Below are 15,374 nucleotides of genomic sequence, written 5' to 3'. Positions count from 1 at the left end.
GAATCGAAAACGGTGGAGCTTAGGTGGGCCACGTGGGACGCGTGACACGCGTAGAAGCAGGAGGTTCCCAGAGTCTCATCCCCCGGGGGAGTAGAATCATTTTCCAGCAAAGAAGCCCGCAAGCCCAGTCCAGCACAAAATGCAGGAACAACACGCACACTTGACACTTGACACCAATCCAGCCAATCGCATCACAGCATCCCCCACCCACCGGATCGATCCGCGTGCTCAACCCCAAACAACATCTCAGCCGTACGTTCCCCTCAAATCCAACGCTCAAAACTTCGTCTCCCACCTCCCGCTCCTCTCCCCCAAAATTTCCCCATTCCCCGCCCACCACTCTCCCCTATTTAAACCCACCACCGCACCCACCCCACTCCACCCAAATCTCAAACCACCAACCAAACTCCGAGCCTCCATTCCCCTCCTAGCCCGATGGCCCGCACGAAGCAGACGGCGCGCAAGTCGACCGGCGGCAAGGCCCCGAGGAAGCAGCTGGCGACCAAGGCGGCGCGCAAGTCCGCCCCCGCCACCGGCGGCGTGAAGAAGCCGCACCGCTTCCGCCCCGGCACCGTCGCGCTCCGCGAGATCCGCAAGTACCAGAAGAGCACCGAGCTGCTCATCCGCAAGCTGCCCTTCCAGCGACTCGTGCGCGAGATCGCGCAGGACTTCAAGACGGACCTCCGGTTCCAGAGCTCCGCCGTGTCGGCCCTGCAGGAGGCCGCCGAGGCCTACCTGGTCGGGCTGTTCGAGGACACCAACCTCTGCGCCATCCACGCCAAGCGCGTCACCATCATGCCCAAGGACATCCAGCTCGCGCGACGCATCCGTGGGGAGAGGGCATAGGTTTGGGGACCGTGCCTGGTTGATCTGGTTTTAGGGATGTTGGTTGGTTGATTCTGTGTGTGTGTGTAGTGTTGATATGATGTGTCAGTTGTTCTCTTTGGGTTCCAATGTCTGATGTAGCCCGATGCTGAAATGAAATGGAAATGAACTGTTATCCTAAGTCAATTCCCTTCTCCGCTGGATAGTACTTCTGTGCGTGTTGGTTCATTCTGTGTGTTGTGTCGATATGATGTTTCGTCTGGTCTTTTCAGGGTCCATGGTCTTATGTAGCCTAATGAAACGAAGTGTTATCCCTAAATCTGTCTTCCGGTGTCATAGTCTGCTTCATACTGTTGTTAATCTTGTGAATATTGCAGGGATCTTCCGGATCTCCATGGAGCTATACTGCAGGGATGACTGATGTTGGTTCTGTACTGTACATTTGGTTGTTGCTTCATTCAGATTTAGGTTAACCAGTGCCGCACTGGACTCAGATTCTGAAAGGATCGCTGAGCAGTGTAAACCCGACCAGTTTTTTACTGTCACAAGAGTGTTGTGTTGTGCTTGCAGTTGTCATTTGTCAATTGTGTTGTGTTTTCCTCCATAGCCACATTTACAGTTCGATGTCTTTGTAATGATTTGTTACGGATTAAGGTAATCTCTGTGATGATTTGTGAGAACTGTGGGAGGTCAAGAACAGGGGAGCATCCGGGCAATACGAGGATAGGAAAGGGAGGCCTGCTCCGCTGAAACCATTGCCAGGCGAATGAGGGCACTCAGCGGAAGCAGATTTCTTCCGATACACCCTGAAGGCCTCTTACATGATGCATCAGTTTTTATATTTTGCATCCATTTTTGTTGGTCATTCAACAGCCAACAAGTGCTTCTTTGCACTAGCAATTCCATCGAGCTATGTAGTGGACAACCAGAAGCTTTCTACTTCAGGCATCCATGAGAATTTTCAGAACTCTTTTCTTGTTAATAACTTTATTAACAGTACATTGATTTGGAACATGGAATGGATAGTGGCGGTGATTTGGTTGTAGCCTCATAGGAATGTGCCTGCTACTTTGGTTGGCTGTGCGTGTGCGCATATCAGAGATGCTGCCGTCCCCTAAAAAAAATGCTGCCTTCAGTGTCATCTGCTATTTTTTTTTTCCTTAAGGAATTTCATCTGCTATATTCGGTCATATGTAGCATGATGCTAGAATGAAATGAAATGTCAATGGAAACTGCAATTATTTCGGATCCTGCAAATCGGTGGTGTCTGATGCTTGTTATGTCTGGAACTTTGCACATACTCCATTGATAGGACACGATTATTAGTTTGTCCAGACTGAACAAAACCGTGAAGACACAGAAGACCCAACCAGATGGAGATGGCACATGAAGCATGGCGATGCCTGTTTATTACACATGGCACCATAAACAGCTATACTATGAGCTACATTATTACAGGCAGAGTGCACTAGACAACCTTACAATCTCATTAATTTGGCTCTCCGTTTCTCCAAATAAGGAGCCAAGGCAAGCGAAATCTTCCTTCATGGTCAATGCATACATTTGAAAAGACATATACGACACTCCAGAGAAGCTTGCTTGGCTGTTTTAACTACAAAACAATCATGCCCTACAATATTCACGTGAGTTTGTACCACGGGATTACAGATTATTGCAAAACACATTTCTATTGCTGTGATGACTACCCCATGTAATTCTACAAATACTGCCTATGATGTCCTAGCTCATCATTCGAGGGGCCAACAAGAACAAAGTTAAACGTATATAATGGAATCAAAATTTCTGTTCCTCCCTGCCACAGAAGAATCACTCTCCGCTCTTAGTGGCCTTATGTGCATTCACAAGCTGCATCTGTACATCCTGTGAGACGGTATTGTGCTCCATATACTCCATTGTAAATTCACCTTTTCCCTGCAGGACATGCATAAACAAAAAAATTAAACATGGAATTAATCAGGAAAACCAACATGCTTCATGCTTGTTAATTTCTTGGAGATGTACCCATGTTCACTTGTTCAGACAAATAAAGAAGGAATTTTATACGGATAGAAAACAACCATTTATACTTCCTTTAAAATTCGGAAATTTTACATATACGGAGGTATATTAATGTGAGCATAAAGTATTGGAATTACTGTATTAGGTGCCTCAACTAACACAAGGTCCACAAGACCCTTTGTTGACTGTGCAGTCACAAGTGATCTGAGTTCTGGGAAGAGAAACTCTCGACTATGAAATATACAGAAAAATCGTCTTCTATAGTTCTTGCAACCAAAGATGATTCCAATGTTAGATTCTGGACATGGCACTACATCACATCTAGGAGATCTCGTAGTTTTCTTCACAATTTTTTTGGTACAAAGCACCATGCACTTCTGTTAGAAGGCAGCTATCACCCGTAACATGTTAGCAGTTTTTCACTACTATAAATCATATTATTGGTTACCAGGGGAACAATGAGCATTGCTGCTGTAGACTACTTTGAAAAGAACGTACTGAGTGAATAATAAGGATAAAGAGTATCAGAATGATCATGCTTAATGTTAAACAAATTTCTGGAATGAACATCACGTGGAGTCATGATTCATGAACAAGAACAAAATATGACCTGTGTCATTGAACGAAGAGCTGTCGAATAGCCGAACATATTGTTTAGTGGAACCTGAAAGAGAGCAAGACGAGAGGCTAAGTTTAATAACAATATTCAAAAACAATGCACATGCTAATCGACCTTAACACATACATGACGAATTACAAACTATACCTGCTGCCCTATATAATCTACTGGTATGGCATGGTTATTGTGTTGTGTAGGAGAAATGATAAAGTTCTAAAGTGAAGTAAATTTTGCAAAATGTTGTCCAAGCTGTTGCTAGAGTAGATCAGTACAATCTCCAACCTGGCACCCACTCACCGATTAAAAAGCTTACTTGTAATGTCACGTAGGCAGTACATCAATTAATTTCCTATTGCTTAAGTTGTCTTCTGAGACATTTATGCCTACAAACTATAGAAAGCTAGAGCTACGAATGTTGATTACTACAACCACTCAGGACCAGTAACCACAATCAAATCTGCCAGCTTATCACAAGCTTGTAGTACTATCTGTACTGCAACAAGCAAAAAGAAACTGAAAGGAACAAGGTTCACATACATGGCATACTACAACTGTGTCATCGCCTTCCTGATCATTTCCAACAATAATACCTTTTCTCCTGTTTACAACATAAAGCAAAAGTAAATAGACTTAGTATGGCTTCAAGGATGAATGAATGAGTGTACAAAATACAAATTTCATAGCACCCATAGAACTTAGGTGGCCAAAATATCACCAAATTGTGATACTAGAACCAAATTGTCACTATCACAGCCTATGGCATCCCAGCAAATTATTCTTTTACAGGTGCTAAGGACGCAATAATCCCTTTCAAGTAAATGGCATGCAACTATCTGCATTTCTTGAGCAGAAAAGGAACATTTAGCGTGCCATCATGTATCATATGCTAACCATACACCTCAATACAAGCCTAGCTTGTTGAGATAAAAAAAAACTCACTTGTTTATGTCACCAGTTACTGTGCCCTGGAACTCTGTTGGAACTTTCATTTCCACCTTCATCACGGGCTCTAATATAACAGGTTTAGCAAGAGTATAACACTGAAAAGGAAGGAACAAAGTTATGAATATCACTTGCATTCCAATTCTACTAGTCTGTCAATCACTAGAAATGACATTTGCACCCCCAGGAAAGTGGATATACTCACCTGTCTAAAAGCATAGATAGCAGCTAGCTTAAATGCAAGCTCGCTGGAATCCACAGCATGTGAAGCCCCATCGGTCAGCGTAATTCTAATATTCTCGACAGGATGCCCTATCAATGAACCCCTGTAGTAGCCAGCATGCAAACAAAAATTATCACTCCACCTAAGTAAAATACAGAATAACTTAGCTGGTGGGGATGAGATAGACTCACGAATTGCAAGCTTCCTTGAAACCCTTCTCAATCGCTGGTATGAAGTTGGATGGAATTGCTTGTCCAATAATCATGTTCTCAAATTCGAATTTACCTTCAGAATCTGATGGAAGAGGCTCAATGTACCTGCATATTGTTGCTTCTTATCATGAAACTCCAAATGAATTATCCTAAATATTATTCATAAACTAATCTTCAGGTATGGTAAGCTGGGTTCAATTAAACTTTGGCAGGTCATAATCCCACTTGGGACCATTTGGCAGAAGTATCTTCTATGCTGGCCATAAATGGTCGCTTAGGTATCAAGGCGCCATTGAGGCACTTACAATGCCAGGGCACAGTTCCAATCTTGTTCTACTGCGGCAACACGCCAACACCCACCATCCAGTACTCATCTTACAAGTGGGAATGGGGGGATTGGATATATGTCCAGAAACAATTTGCAGCTAAAACATGCATGAATAAGGTGTTCCCATGTATATGCATCACAAAGTATTAACTTTTTGGAACCAAACGAACAGATGAAATCAAATAATGGAAACTGATTTGCCAGTAATTATTTAATTCAAATGAGCTCACCCACAGACTCGTCCATATTGACCTTGACCGCCGGATTGCTTTTTATGCAGGTAATCAAATTCGGCACGTTGGGTGATCGTTTCCCGGAAGTTCACACGAGGTTTCCCAACCTTTGCATCAACCTACATGAGTTAAAACACATCACATTTGAACTTCAATATATATAAATGTACAGCCAGTGAGTCAGACATGCAGACTAAGATTATTTAACACTTATGATTTATCATAGGAATATGACACACTTAATGAAAATGGTCAACACCGAGAATAAAGAAGAAGCTGAATAAGCCAGGCACACATAAGTATTTCTGAACTCTTATAGGTAGTTTTCAGTAGAACCAGAATACATGAAAATATGGCACCACGACATGCTGTCAACAGTCCCCTCTCTCTTTTTTTGAGGGAAGTCAACAGTCCCCTCTTTCATACTTCTAGATCTCAACTCCCCCTACCCTTCCCACTCAAAAAATCATGTGTTCATTTTAGTAATTCGCAAATGCAAATGGAAATAGGCCTGGCTTGGTGGTGCATAGAATACAGCTATATTTGCGGTGTTTCTGAGCTTGCTCTTGACGGAAATTCTGGAAAAGTGCTACTCCTTCCATCCCAAATGTAAGGTGCGGGTTTTTTTTGCACGGTCTTTGATGCATGACTTCAACCACTAATATATACCAAATTATATACGATGGGAATGTATAAATGGTATCGTTGCAATCATCTTGCAAAATTCTTTCATTTCATATATCTTAATACTAATTTTGCGGCCATATTATAAGTATAAATCATGGTCAAAATTGTAAGTTGTTAACCAGCAAAAATCAAGGGCGCATTACAAGCAGCTTAGTCTTCTTAACAAGCAGCTTAGGCTGCCGCCTTGGCACACAATTGCCACCTATATATTTCCATAGCAAGACCATGTACCACGTGTCCACATCGGTGTTACGAAGAATTGTAGATATAGGAAAAATATATTCTGGATGTTGTCTCCTAAAATACGGTTTGTCAAACTTTATTTGGCAAACTTTTGGTATTCCCTTTTTTAAGCTAACCTAGCACCCCCTTGCACCCGTTAGACCACTTGACGTAAAATAGTGGAACATGTTTCCGAGAGGCGGAATAGTTTATCCATTATTACTATTCCATTTTTTTAAATGATGTTTTGGAATCAATGCAGTCAAAAAATTAAGTTTTGACCAACAACATATACAAAATTAACCAGACCGATAATATGCTAATTGAAAACAATGCATTTCCTTTTTGATATTTTGTTCGCAATAATAGCTGAAGAAATTTAATGGCCAAAGTACCCCTCAAAGGCTGTTGACCTAAAAGGCAGTATATGACATATGTTAAGGGTAAGACAATATATGAGATAAATGTCATAAAATTAAACCTAGACTAATATAATAGTCAGGCCCTGATAATAGTACCAACAAGCGTTTAACAGTTTAATCGATAATCAGTTGTGTAGCTGTCAAAATAAGGCAAAACTGCAAATGATTTTTTGCACTGTTAAGAACAAAATAGATCAACTGTGTTACTCTATTATGTTGTGGGCAGCTGTAATCTCCCTGTTTCCTAGAGGCTACAGCCAAATCAGGATTATCTGCATCCTTAATCAAAACAAGGAAAAGGTAAACTAGCTCATACAGCAAACAGTTGAAAGGTTTAGCTGGCTGCCAAGGTTTACCCAACAGTTCTAACAGCGCAGCCTCAGGTAGCAAGCTTAGAGTGAAGTTAACAGACATCGATGTAATAAATGTGTTTTGCCCAAATAGGCGAGAAAGCCAAACATGTCTTGGAACTACTAATTGTTTGCATACCTTGTACTCTCTCTTGATGCGTTCAACATAGATATCCAAATGCAACTCACCCATACCAGAAATGATTGTCTGCAAGCATATGTTACGTTTTAGAAACTTCTTGACAATGGAATAAAACAACATAATAGATAGGCAAACAGACCTGTCCACTCTCTGGATCCAGACCAACACGGAAAGTAGGATCTTCTCTCTGGAATCGATTCAGCGCTTTTGAAAACTGAAATGTTACCATAATTAATTATTCAACACATTTAAGATATGACACATGGATCTTCAAAACAAGAGATCAGTTACTTGTCCTCCAGAATCTTTAGATATCGGGTTAACAGCCAAGGACATCACAGGTTCAGCGACATGCATTGAGGTCATAGTATATTTGACCGACCCATCTGTAAATGTATCACCTGCGATGCAAAAAAGTGGGGAATCAGGCACTGAAGAAATGCAAAAGATGGTAGCATAACCTAGAAAAGTTATGGAACAGAAAATATTTTGAATATTGAATTGTTAATAAATTTACCTGATGCACAATCAACGCCAAACACAGCAACAATCTGGCCAGCATGTGCTTCTTGGATATCCTAGATTGACCACAAAGAACAAATATACTAGGCTAATTGAGTTTACAGTAATTATTCACGTGTAAACTTCAAAATAAGGTGCAACTTACCTCCATCTCATTGGAGTGCATCCTTACTAATCGTGGAACCTATAAACAGTTAACATAAACAAGATCAGAGAAGGCAAACCTTTTAAAATTCCCCCAACAAAACAATTAAAAGTGAAGTCAAAACTAAGAAATAGCATATTGAAGCTATATACAGTTCTCCTGATATGGTTACTATTTTCCACAAGTATTTCAAACAATGCATATTGTTGTGGACAAGGATTCATGCCATACCCCAAATCAATGAAATATATGTGTTCGATAAACACCAAGTTGTTAGAAACCGAAGGGGCTGACACACTTGTCTTTGCATGTGTCTGCCTATTGAAACTATGTGACACCGTGCGACGGAAAAGAAGGAAAGTACGGTCCTCTTGGGCATTCCCTCATGTACTGTAAATTTACTGTACGAGCATCATTCGACAACACATGCTATCTAAAACAGGTAACTCTGTAGATTCGGTTATGAGTTATGGCACTATGGGCAAAAAATTAAACCTATTAGCACTTTCAAAGTAAAAGAAATGTGATATTCTTTCCAACTCTATTTAAAAAAACAAAGGTGTTTACTCATAAATAAAAACAAACTCGATTAAAATCATTAAATACAATGTGTAAACTTCATATTCCAATATTTCAAATTCAAACTAAAGAATACTGAAATTAATGGTCTACTTTCAAAGAAAAAGTAAGTAAAAACAAACGGCGAAAAATATACAAAGGATTATGAAATACATAATTCAATACCAGAAGCAGAAAATCAAAAACAATATTAATAATGAAAGACCAAACAAGTCTTCAGATTATAATTGAAGTATAAAAATCTAGCAACTATAATATTTTTCAAAAGTAAACACATTTCAGTTTCAAATTTTTAATAGTAATTCAAAACACGGAAGCACAAATTTGAAACTGGGAAAAATGAAGTATACCTATGCAATTTTGTGTCAAAAGATCGGATTTACTTCAGCAAAACAAAAACATGCAATATTGCAGCTACCATCAAAATATAATTACAAATCAAATATGTAACATAAACCATCACATTTTCTTATTTTTCTGTATCATGGCAGTATATTCACCACAGTGGTCACAGACTCACATCTGTAACAGCTCTACGATATAGTGGTTAAAAAGCAGGAGCGAGCTAGCCCACAATTTTGAATATAACTTTTTAACCCTCTTTATTTTTTCTCTTACATTAAAGTAAGCCCCTCCCGTTTCTTCACCTACAATCAATCTATACTAGTGCATGGCCCCTCAAAATACGAAATATTGGCATGCTCAATTGTTAAGGCAAACCTTTTTTCATTAAAGTAAATCCCTCTCGTTTCTCCACAGAATAATTAATCTATAGTATATGGCCCCTCAAATACAACATATTGGCATGGTCAAATGTTAAAGATGCGCTAAAAGAATAATATGGCAAGTTGGCAAGTACAACTTAGCCGTCCTTGCTGGGACTTGGGATTAATTCTAGGTCTTACTTTGATCTTTTTCCCCGTGTTCACATTGTGTATGAAGTCACCCTTCCGAATCACACCTTCATAGATTCTAGACAGGCAGAAGAAGAAATGATTAGTTTAGACGCAAAATAATGTGTCCAATACAGAGAAATAATGCATGATACGGTTTGTAGAAGATCCATAATCACCTTAGATATGTCAACTGACCGAAACGGCCTTCCTCAAGCTTAAAGGCTAATGCTACAAGTGGCCCAGCTGGAGTTCCAGATAATGAGACCTAACCATGAAACGAGGTGGTAATTCATCATGAAAGCTAATAAAATGTAGATTCAATAGTAAGAACTTCATGGAAAAATTAATAGTAAGAGCTTATCAATATAACAGGCAGGTACGGTGCAACACTCTTTGCTTGCAAATAAAATCAGACTTTATCTACTTTACAGATTTTTCCATCTCGCCTCACTTCTAAATTTGTACAATGAGTGGTGGAAGATGCAAAGTGCCATAAAGCACAGAAGGGAGAAACAACCATAGTTACTCAATTAAATATATAGCAGAGACTGTTTACCTTCTCTTCTGAATTGTTTTGGTCAAGGGCTGAGTTCTCAACTTCCAGTGGGCAAGGTAGATAGTCAAGCACACCATTAAGAAGAGGTTGAACACCCTATAAAACAGGTCACAACGATCAAACATGTAAGCGATGAAACACCAATGACAAGACTGTTAGCATCCTAGTATTAACACTACAGATGGCAACTGCAGGTTCTTGAAAATCCAAGAGTGCTAATAAGAACTGTGGACAATCGTATCCCCACCTAAACCACCAAAGTATGATAATCAGTACAGTACAGTCTAAATGTGATCGTTTTGAATAACCAAAATTCACCTCCATGTTTGCATGCAATTTGTCTCTGTTCTATAACTGTGCTGGCAAAAGAAGACAACAAACACGAAGCAAAGGCTCGATCCAATAATCTCATATGTTCTTATGCTTCTGAACTTCTTCAAAGTCACACTCTAATGACCTCCATGAAGTGCACGCATGAGAGCATGTTAAATCTACAGCACTCCAATGAACCACTGTAAGGTACTACCTCTGTCCCGTTTTAATTGACGCCCCTATGTACCTGCTCGCTTCCTACATGACACAACACCCCGCGTCGATTAAAGAGGAACGGAGGGAGTAATTGCCAAGAGAAAATGGATTTCACTATCAAGGTCCTAGGCTCCTAGCTCTTAAACATCAGTAAAGTAGTAGCAATAAAAGTTACATGTCGGAGACTGTAGACCTTTACGATGTGTCAAGGACAGAATCTATTTGCAAACAGAGGGACTATTAGTTTATTTTTTGTATTATTAAGATAGACAATAATGTAGTGCCCTATTCTTCTTTAAAATAATACGATTATTAAGTTAAGAAATCTTTCGAGATTATGTAGAAAGTTTGAAACTCATTTTAACTACTCCCTCTGTTCCAAAAAAAAACCCCGCTCAAGTTTGTCTAGATACGGTTGAATCTGAAATTGTTTTTAGTGTGTAGATACATCCGTACCTAATAAAAGTTGCACAGCTTTTTTTTGAAACAGAGGGAGTATCATAAAACTATTTTTAGATGAATGAAAAGAATGACAGAAAGGACGGAAATTGCGGCCACATACCTTATTTTTGAATGCACTTCCCATGTATACTGGTATGAACTTGCGTGCTATTGTCGCCCTTCGGATAGCCGCCTGGTCGGAAAGAAAAAAAGACACCAAAAAGCGTACAAATTAGTTAGGAACTAACTGGAAGTATCAACTCTATGCTCTTCCAAAAGACAACATGATACTACTAGGGAAATCGGCAAAGGTATTATTAGAGGTGATATTGACCATAACTTGTCAACAGAATTGCAAGTAATATCATAACTATCATAAGGTTAAAGTATGTGATTTATCACAATTTAAAACATGTAAAGATGATAGTCTCATATTAAACATATATACGTTATATAAGTTTCCTGATGCTTGTTTAAAAATTGGTGGATTTCCACCTTCAGTATTCGCAAATGTCCATTAGAATATGGTTATTATGGAAAACACTAGCAACAGACTGTGGATTTCTTTTTTAAACAACCAAACCTATTGACATCACAGGCATTCAATTATCATTTTTATAGGTTTGAGATAACGCAAGTTAGTATTATTCAACATGATCAGCAGGTAATCAAAATATCATTTTCAACTTGACTTATCATTGATGGCATTTTTTAACAACATAATTAGAAGAAAAAAAATTGCACTACCCAACCATCAAAACGTATTTAAAATGGCTTGTGCAATTAGAAATGAAGCCCATTTGCCCCCATTGAGCTTTGCAAGAAATTCACATAATCTTTGAACTACAGAACCCAGTATTTCTACCCAAAAAAGGCTTCATTCCACCCTGAGTCCGCTTGGGAGGATGGTTTCACCGACATGGAGGCAATTTGGTATGTCTACAGCTTACATCACATAATTTACAACGGTGCCATTCTAGGCACTTATAGCAAATAAGCTTCCTCCGTATAACAAAAAAGTAATCAAAGTCGTCAAAAAGTAAATTATCTAATGACACAAACTGCAAAATCCAAGGGTGTTAAATGGTCTTATTACTTCAACATGATTACTGTCTAGCAACTGTAGCTACATGCCGACATCTGTTTCAAAAGGCGTAGCCAATAATAATAATGGGCGTAAGTTAAATAAACCTTCAGCTCATCGGCTGATATTGGCTCATCACTGAGAAAAGCTTCCGCAAGCTGGTCATCGACTTCTGAAACAACTTCAATAAGTTCACGTCTCTTCTCCATTACTAAATCTTGCATGTTGGATGGGACATCAGATGCAACAACCTCCTGCCTGCACATTAGAAATGACGTGTCATCCAAGATTCCAGATACCTATAGCCCTCACAACTAAGTGCTTATATAGAACAGGGACATACCCACTTCCACCCTCAAACTTTAAAGCCTTTAACTCCACAAGATCCACAAGGCCCTCAAACTCCTCTTCCAATCCTATAGGCACTTGTACAGCTGCACTTTGGTGACGTAATTTGGCCCGGGCCTTGAATAGAACACAAAAAAAAGCTATACTCAGCTACAGAAATTGATAGCAACGGATAACTGCAAGACACCTCACCAGAATTATAAAACCTGGACATGATATCAGAAATAAATGAAAAGCCTGAAAGTAAGCACAATAATGATGATTTCCAATAGTCTCAAAACACAGGACCTCTAACACCAAGATGTATGCCTGGTCTAAATTGCACATAAAAAAAAAGAATGCAAAGCCAGCCCCTATTGCACTTATAAAGTCACAGTTTTCCCCTTTTACTTTGAACCAGCCAAGTCATACCTAGTACTTCCAGAAACAGTCTTTAGATTGCATGCAAGGCAAAATATGAGCTGATTTAGAAATGAAGGTTTTAAAATATTTGGAATCAATAATACATGTGGTAACTGCGATTTACCACCCAGGACATCGATGCTTTTTCAACTAAGCACTTCAGTGCAAAGCAACGTAGCATATACTCAACTGCAACTTTTTCAGAATTTAAATGCAGGTACAAAACGTATTTTCCTCACAGATAATCAGCTAGCAACTATGATACTTACATCTTATAGTCTTATAGACATGGAATGAAATTTTACCCACTCCCACCAAGAGGAAAAGTATTTTAGTAACATCAAAGGAGAGAGCATAAGCCTCACACTCCTCATAGTAAAAGCATTAGTGTATACAGTCCATAGAAATCAGCCTGACAATCACCTGGTTGAGAACTTTCCATGGATCAGCTCCCATACGGTCCAACTTGTTAATAAATGCGACCCTTGGAATTTCATATCTCTTCATCTGTCGATCAACAGTAATTGATTGACTTTGTACGCCACCAACACTACATAGCACAAGTATAGCGCCATCAAGAACACGGAGGGCCCTTTCAACCTCAACGGTGAAATCCACGTGACCTGGGGTATCAATGATATTAACCTGCAATTGATAAAACACAAGAACAGTGTAAGGTATGTCAAACTACAAGCATTCTGATAGTACAATACAAGGGATAGTGATCAATGCTCGTATACATGACGACAAAACAAAGTTGCTTCTGAGGGTCACTTCCAAAGTTCTGCTAGTACTAGCCTACTAGGTACATGCATGGTTCTGATGTATCAGTCTCAACCAGTCATACTAACCCAAACCCACAGATCCTAGTTTGAATCCCAGTGATCAGGGAGCTGTGTTCTGGCACAAAAACAGCTAATTAAGATGCAGGTGGGACTTTAACGACTAAGCGCAGGTAGCTCGGTCAACTCACATCGATAGTGGCCCCTTGCAATGAAATACATGTCTATCAAAACAGCTCCTTTCATTCTTTTTAAACAGTCCACTGACATCGAGCACTTACATTCAGACTGATTGTAGCTCAGGGAGAATTCAAAAATGGCAATCCACTTGAACAAGAATAAATGGCTCTTTGGTGGTGGCTGGCAACCATCCCTATCTCATGCAAATTTGCCATTTCCTCCATTTCTCCCCTGACCATAGTTTTGATATAGTTATTGGAGCTACTTCATTCATGGCATCAACAATGCTCACATGTTTAGGAATGAAAAATCAAGCAATCACATTCTCCTGATGTCACTCTTTTTGCATTTGCATGAATGACATCACATGGCATTGTTGATTGATTTTTTTTCCAATTTTCTTCTCGCATTTTCTAAGTCTGGGCATACCATGGTAATAATAAAAGCCAACGAAACAAGCCAGCCCAGTTAAATTAGCCCTCATCTTTATATGCTAACTCCTCAAAGCAGAAACAGATTGTGGGGGACACCTTGCTAGCACAAATCTACAGCCTGAAAACTGTTGACTGGACCACTACAACATGATGCACTAAACACATCTACAGACACTAAAGCTACAGACAGCAATGTACTACTGCAATACTCTAAAACAAAAGATCTGGACCAAGATCTCAATGAAGCATCGAACAAATTATCAGCGCAGAGTGGAACACGAAATGCAGAGGTTAAATACAAGACACTTGCAACTAATATATACTAGGTATGGAAACAAATTATTGTCCTCTGTCAGTGCCAAGTATTTATGTTGGTCGGTTTGGTTTTAATATTAAACTCCGGGAAACATGTAAATATTGTGTGTTCTTACATCGTATGCTAGTCAAAGCTTAAAGTATACAGAATTAGTATGTTGTCTGTCTTGTACCGATTAAGAAAAATGAGTTACAGTTAGCCCCAGGTGTGGAAAGGGCATGAGGTAACAACATTGGTTGAATTATCCTATATGGATCAGCTAAAACCTAAGCAAAACGAACCGAACAACAGTGATCATCAAATTGATAAGATCAGACGGAAATGGATCAGCTAAAAAACTGAGCAAGGGGAGGTGAGAAATGGACCTGGTATCCGTTCCAGGTACAGTAGGTAGCGGCCGACTGGATGGTGATGCCCTTCTCGCGCTCGAGGTCCATGGAGTCCATCTTGGCGCCGACGCCGTCGCGGCCACGCACCTCGTGGATCTCGTGGATGCGACCGGTGTAGTAGAGGACCCGCTCCGTGAGCGTCGTCTTGCCGGAGTCGATGTGCGCCGAGATACCGATGTTCCGCATCCGATCCATGGACTCGCGCCACCGCGCCAGCTCCTTGTCGTCTCCCCGCGCCCTCATAGCCGACGCCGAGGACATCGCCCGCCGGGCCGACGCCGCAGCGGCTGCGGCCGCGGGCGAGGGGGCGTCGGCGAGGGGCTGGAGGAGGACGGAGAAAGGGCGGAAGGAGGAGAGGAGGTGGGTGGCGGAGCGCCGGGCCATGGCCATCGCCGCCTAGGAAATTCGCGGCGGCGGCGGCGGCGCGTTGGGTTTTGATCTAGCTGCACTAAAACCCTAGGGAGTCCTCGCAAATGGCAAGACAAGTTGGAACTCAGCAGTGCATCGCGCAGCCTGTGTCAGGCGCTGCCGACGTGTTTGATCTATTT

At 40.5% G+C, this 15,374-nt stretch overlaps 2 protein-coding genes across 2 annotated transcripts; one reads left to right on the top strand and one right to left on the bottom strand.

The window, feature by feature from the left end:
• The first annotated feature begins 435 nt into the window (after nt 1–435).
• On the top strand, nt 436–846 carry LOC124684540 (histone H3.2). Its single transcript, XM_047218829.1, has one exon. It carries the CDS (start codon nt 436–438, stop codon nt 844–846), a length of 411 nt encoding a protein of 136 aa, XP_047074785.1.
• Nucleotides 847–2,294: 1,448 nt separating this feature from the next.
• LOC124701311 (elongation factor G, mitochondrial-like) lies at nt 2,295–15,231 on the bottom strand. Its single transcript, XM_047233361.1, has 20 exons — nt 14,803–15,231; nt 13,149–13,370; nt 12,319–12,440; nt 12,083–12,233; nt 11,013–11,084; nt 9,923–10,018; nt 9,543–9,631; nt 9,376–9,442; nt 7,892–7,930; nt 7,742–7,802; nt 7,516–7,625; nt 7,364–7,438; nt 7,222–7,290; nt 5,399–5,520; nt 4,820–4,945; nt 4,611–4,731; nt 4,403–4,503; nt 4,001–4,061; nt 3,455–3,508; nt 2,295–2,757 (listed from the first exon to the last, which is right to left on the bottom strand). Exons 1-20 carry the CDS (start codon nt 15,214–15,216, stop codon nt 2,653–2,655), a joined length of 2,277 nt encoding a protein of 758 aa, XP_047089317.1. The 5' UTR covers nt 15,217–15,231; the 3' UTR covers nt 2,295–2,652.
• Nucleotides 15,232–15,374: the final 143 nt, after the last annotated feature.

The sequence above is a fragment of the Lolium rigidum genome, chromosome 1 (genome assembly GCF_022539505.1).
Source record: "Lolium rigidum isolate FL_2022 chromosome 1, APGP_CSIRO_Lrig_0.1, whole genome shotgun sequence".
Classification (NCBI taxonomy): domain Eukaryota; kingdom Viridiplantae; phylum Streptophyta; class Magnoliopsida; order Poales; family Poaceae; genus Lolium; species Lolium rigidum.
Note: the sequence above shows the minus strand (reverse complement) of the source record. Positions and strands in the feature narration are given on the sequence as shown.